Genomic DNA, 5,888 nt, shown 5'->3' with positions numbered 1-5,888 from the left:
ATGCCCCTGCCCCCGCGGGCTGCAGCGCCCGCTCGCCCCGACGCAAGATGGACGGGTTCGCCGGCAGCCTGGGTGAGTGCCTGCCCGCGGCTCCTCTCCACGCCGGGGCCCCGGTGGGCGCATCCCCCGCCGAGCTGCCAGGTGGCTGCCCCGCACGGAAGGCGCGGGAGCCGGGGCTGTCCTGTGGGGGCCCGGCGTAGCCCCCGCCGCGCTGCAGCGAAGGGAGAGTGCGGGCCAGCAGGTGGCTTGGCGCCGGGTGTCGTGGGGGGCGGGGGCCCGGGCACATTCCGGGGGCTCTTGCCCGCACACGAGTAAGACGCAGGAGGGGTCGGGGCGGCCGGATTGGCGGAGAGCGCCCGGCTCCGAACGCTGCCATTGTGACGCTGCCAGGTTCGCCCAGCTCTTCCCCGGCCCATTCATCGCGCCCCCCGGGCGGCTCGGGCCCCACCGGGCTGGTCGCGGTCGCGTGAGGCAGGGGGCACCTGGACCCCGAGGCCTCCCGGCTGGGGCTTGCACACAACCTGCCTGCCTGGACCGGGGCACTCCGGACCCGCAGGTCGAGGAGGGAAGATACGTGCCAGGTGGCAGAGCCACACAGGCTTGAGGGTTGATCTAGTTGGGGATGCTCCTACCTGGGGCAGGGAGATGGCGTCCTGAAGTCCCTCCCAGCCCTCGCGTTCTCGGCTTCTGTGATTTTTGTCCACCCAAGAGAATCACAAGGGTTCTGTGATTTTGCTCATTCAAGTTTTGGGACTTGACTGTTGGGCTCTGGAAGTGATTTGGATTTGATAAAGATCAGATAAAAGAAAAAGAAAGCATACCCTGAAGTTTCTCAAAGAGCTGCTGTTTGCTCGGGCAACTTCTTGCCTTGCTTTGTGATGGCGGTGAAATGTGACATTTAAAGGTCAGTGGCCGGGCAGAGAAAACGGCAGAGTTACAGTTTTACGGGCGCAGAGGACCTTCAGCTCTCGTTGAAGGGACACCAACTCAAAGTAGGGTCGGTGGCACCCAAGCAGATTAAAGTAGTTTCAGCTACAAGTGTCCCTGTATTATTACAGTTTTTTCCTTTGCCACCTGTTTGTGAATTTACGTATTTATTTATTTATTTATTTATGGGGGCGAGATGAAATTTCTCTGTTGGCTTTTTTGTCTTGCCTTTTTCTTTCTGTGGGAAAGACGCACACAAACCGATAGCTTAAGTGAGCGCTCTGCAGAAACATACTTTGTCAAGGCGCTGGGATGTTTTGCAGGCTTGGGGCTGAGTTCCTGACAAGAGAAATGCTGGGCCGCATATTTGGATTACCAGTGCTCCGCTGACTTCACTTAAGCTATGATAAATGGGGGGTTTGACCCACTGATATGCAATACAGATCTTTCAAAGTTTGAATTTCCCCCCTCCCCCAGTTTCTGATAATCAGGCATCCTGTTAGGAGTTACTTGTAACAAAAAGGCAAAACATTTTCCCAAATTAATGGTTGTGGGTTTTTTTCGTTTGTTTGTTTTTTAAGATGACGGTATTCCTGAAAATGTGAGTGCATATTTTAAGCTGCAACATTTGAGCACATTAATGCTTCATTTTCATTCAAATGATGGCAACTCAGGAAAAGCTGATTTGAATATCACATTATCTGAACAGTTAAAGACAGCGGAAAATAAAATATGAATAAACATCCTGAATATGAATAAAATGGCCTGATTAAGAGCATACATAAAAGACAAACAATTCTAGTTCACATATGCATTTATATATTCTAGCTGCTAAAAATGAGCTGATGTCTCTATAAGGGGTTGATTGTTAGCTCAGTTTCATACTCCTACTGTGAAATCCATAATAATTGTAAATCCTTCTCAATTCTCTGGAAAAAGTTACTCATTTAAAATGCTTTTGAGTGTGATCCTAACCTTTTAGGTTTTTGAAATGTCTACTCTGGCATTTTGGGCATCTGCCCAAACCAAATGGGTATACCATGATTAACAGTGCACTATTTTGAAGTTGGCTGTCTGCCTGACACACTATACTTTCTCAAATAATTTTCATGGTCACTTTATGCCTTGTGATCAAAAAGTGACACGTGAAGAAATTATAAGGGTTCTGTTCCCATTTTTTAACAGGAAAAATTGTGCCTGTGGGTGACACGTGCAAATGTGATACAGTTAATATTTATGAGCATCTTTACTCAGTGGGGAAATTGATCAGCATATCAAAGAAGAGTAATAATACTGTTTTAACCCATGAAGTACTAGCCATGCAATCCCAGTGTGTTTGAGACTGTTAGAGAGTTACTTTTTATTTCTAATGACATGCAATACAATGTTTGACAAAGATTCTAAAAGTGTCTTTGTTTTATGAGCATTTTTACTAAGGCATTAATTTGACTTTGGTCAGATACTGCTGCACTTTAATCTCCAGTAGGCCTATAAAACCTGATCTCACTTGCATAAATAATGGGATACAGAATTTTTTTTTTTGCCATTGTTTGGTCAGGATGGAAACATAGTGATCGTGACTATGTTAAAATTTAATAAGGCTTCAGCTCAGCTCAGCATGCTTTTTTATCACATAGAATGTGGTCTAACATCCATCCTTAATTGGCCTTTGATTTTTTTTTTCAAGGAAACATTGATTTATACCAGTTTTCTAGGATTTGGTTGAGGAAATACTTGGAATATTTATCTTTGAAGTATGAAACTATATAACCATTCTATTTTTTATTCAAGTCATGCTGCTTGGTTTTTTTTCTGTGACAGAGCATTTGTGAATTGCGCTTGCTGAAAATCCATCTGCAGTAAGCTTGCAAAACTGTATGAATTGTTTGAGATCTTAAATAGGTCATTATATTTTAAATAGATATAATATTAATTAGATGTTTAATAACTACCTTATAAGAAGGTCATAACTCAACTAGAATTTTATGGGGTGATACCATTTGTTGGACCAGCTTACATTTGGTCCTGTATCTTTATTTTAGACAAACTGTTAGGTACAAGGTAACCTTAAGTTGGCAAGAGAGAAGAAAGTTAGTTTTCTGCTATTTTAACTGCTTTAGTTAGACTTTCTGCGTATGCGTGTTTGCTATGCCAGTCATGCAAGCTTGTTACAGGGAAGGTTGTCCTATTAATGCCTCCTCTCGTTATCTTGGAGGCAAAAATTATTACAGATTTTTGCCCTTCAGCACCAGCAGAAATACTTTCTGGCTTGTCTCTTGCAACTGAAAATACTTCACACAGCTGGGTTTTTGTTGTTGTGGTTTGTTTTTTTTTGGCTTTCATGTTGAAACTTTTATGAGAATAAGCAGGTCAGAGAAAACCCACTCTATATATAAATTTTTGAAACACTTTATACTTACTGTATGTGAGTCTAAATTCTATTACAAATTAACCTCCACAATGGAGGCAGGTGCTGAGTTCTTCTTAGAACAGAATGCTGAAATCCTTGTTTCAGAACTTCACAGGGTTTTGAAGGTCACTCTCATGCAGAGTAATCGGAGGTGGGATGTTTACAAAATATCTTCAACGGCATCAGGATTACAGAATGAACTGAGTTTACACTTTTCTTAGTCCTTTTCAAATGCAACCATAAAGTGATAAGCCTGGCTTCTGGCACTGGACTCTGGGTAGAAGTATTGGTTCTCTGCATCTGCAGCTCCTTGTTTCTCTGTTTTGTATATGCAGCAGGTCCACCTATAAGTTCTTTCATTCTAGAGCAGAGAAAGGACTGTTTACAACTATTCAAATGCATCATTTTAAAAACAAATTAATAAATAAATAAATACTGAATTTCTTCAAGACCTAAAATGTGTAGTACAAAGGTAAAAACCAATAAATAGCCATTACTCATTAGTTTTATGTACACTTTTAATCGTTTCTTGCTGCTTTTGTGAGTTCTTCTCAAACCTAGTAACCCTTAGTCCTAGCAAGGGGAAAGCAGGCTCTCCTGCTTGCCTTTCTGGCCTCGGTATGTCTCTTCCTTGGCCCATTAGCTCTTATTGACACTCTGTGGGCTGTCTCTGACTGGTCACTCAATACTCCACTTGTAGGCCTGAGGTCCTGTAATGTTTGATGTATTTTCCTTTGATCCCGCAATTAATTTTGGAAAGAGTACACCATTTGCAACTGCCTGAAGCCCAGGTAGAAGTTGTTCCCATATGGACAGATTTTTTTCTCATTTCCTCCAGAACTGTCATTTATGTCATTAAAAAACTGCTTTGATTGAACTCTCTGGCATCATACACAAACAGACAGAAGCCATATTTCTGTCCATCACAAACGTGTTATGACAATATAGTATTAAGTACACCCTGAGTGCATCTACATATGCTGTGTCGCTGTATGGTGCTCTGTGGCGACGTAATGATCACGTGGGTCTACACATGATTGCCAGATATGTTGCTGTAGTGATGTGCTCCCCGGTTATATAGTGTGCCGCTACGGCAACATAGCAGCAAAATTTAACCATGCACCGCATACACAGCGCAGTAACAACCTGTACTGTGCCGTGCTTGAGTGCTTCCAAAAAGACATACTAAAGCATGGCGCCATATCATGATCTCCATATGGCAACACGTAGACACTCTCTTTAAATGGACTTTCTCCAATGATGGGAAATTTGTCAGAATGGTAGTACACCAAAATAAAATGAAGCACACTCTCATTCTTACTAATTCAAGTTTATGTTTAGAGCCATTTGTACCTGGTAGTCTGTACCCAGAAGTCCAGACAGACTCTTACTGAAAAGCTTATTAAAATGTAATCTTTTTTTATCAAAATATATTAATTAAATCTGAATCTGCTTTAAGAGCAAACCAGAAGAGTAATTTGGGATCAGAAAAACTTGTAGGTGGGTTCTAATGTGCCATATGCTTCAGAGACATGAGGAGGAAAGAAAACCATAATGGCTGCAACATAAGGTTTCTATTATCTAATATTACCAAGACCTGAATTAGAAAGTAATGTGTAATTTTTTAATACAATGTATGGAATTTGTGTGCCTGTCCTCTTTTAGTAAATACATAGCAGAGAGGGGTGATAGCATTAGTGACTGGAGTAGCTGCCAAATGTTTTCCCAAGTGACCTTCAATCCTTCCTATTTTTTTTCTCTTCTCTGTTTCCTGTGCCATGTGCCCTAGTTACACAATGAAATGACTAGGAAATCTTTATATTTTACTATTGGCCTTCAGCCAGTCCTTCTCCTACACTCCTTTTCCTCCCCTTTCTATATTGGGTATCTATTCAGAAATATCCTTCTTGTCTTGTTTTCTTTATATAGGAAAGCAAGGGTCTAGGGCACCCTTAGTTGCCCTATAGGCCATTCTGGCTCTGCTAAACTGGTAGATGCTCTGGAACGGGCTTGAGAGAGAGAATTTAGAGGAGTGGCCCTTTGAAATGCTCCCTGGTCTTTTGCATCAAAGGCAGGTTTATCATAGTTTTTATGTAGCTGGGCTGAGAACTGTGAGAAATTAATGGATGTGGGTGACTAGTTGAAACCAAAATTGTCACAATGTGTTTGGGCAGAATAACTAGGTTTTCTTTTCTTTTCTTTTCTTTTGGGGGGAGGGGGGTCACTGCCTTTTAGGCCAGTGTGGTTGTACCAGCATATGTTGACAATGATGTGCAACTAAGATGATTGCTCATTTTGTTAAGATCCTTCTCCATGGTATTGGTGGGGCTATTGTTTGGTGGCTTTCTAAGAAAATATGGAGCTGGAGCTGAATAGGATTATGGCTTGATAGAGAAAGATGACCTTGTTTGGAACCAGCAGTTGGCAGTCACCCTGGTAAAGATAACAGTTGGTGACTTTTGAAGCTTTGAAGTAGTCCCTCTTATTAAAATAGGCCTTAATTAATTGCTTGGGAGTAGGTGCCCTTCATCCTGTCAACCAACTGAGAATC

General features: G+C 42.3%; 1 protein-coding gene across 1 annotated transcript in view; it reads left to right on the top strand.

The window, feature by feature from the left end:
• The first annotated feature begins 6 nt into the window (after positions 1 to 6).
• The window catches only part of EML4 (echinoderm microtubule associated protein like 4), a 289,436-nt gene continuing 283,554 nt past the window's right edge, over positions 7 to 5,888 (top strand). The window contains exon 1 of the mRNA XM_019516385.1: positions 7 to 72. Within this exon, the coding sequence (XP_019371930.1) occupies positions 48 to 72 (25 nt within the window). The 5' untranslated portion in view covers positions 7 to 47. The remainder of the gene's footprint in view (positions 73 to 5,888) is intronic.

Source organism: Gavialis gangeticus, unplaced genomic scaffold (assembly GCF_001723915.1).
Source record: "Gavialis gangeticus isolate Ggan-Ray unplaced genomic scaffold, GavGan_comp1, whole genome shotgun sequence".
NCBI classification, from domain to species: Eukaryota; Metazoa; Chordata; order Crocodylia; family Gavialidae; genus Gavialis; species Gavialis gangeticus.
Note: the sequence above shows the minus strand (reverse complement) of the source record. Positions and strands in the feature narration are given on the sequence as shown.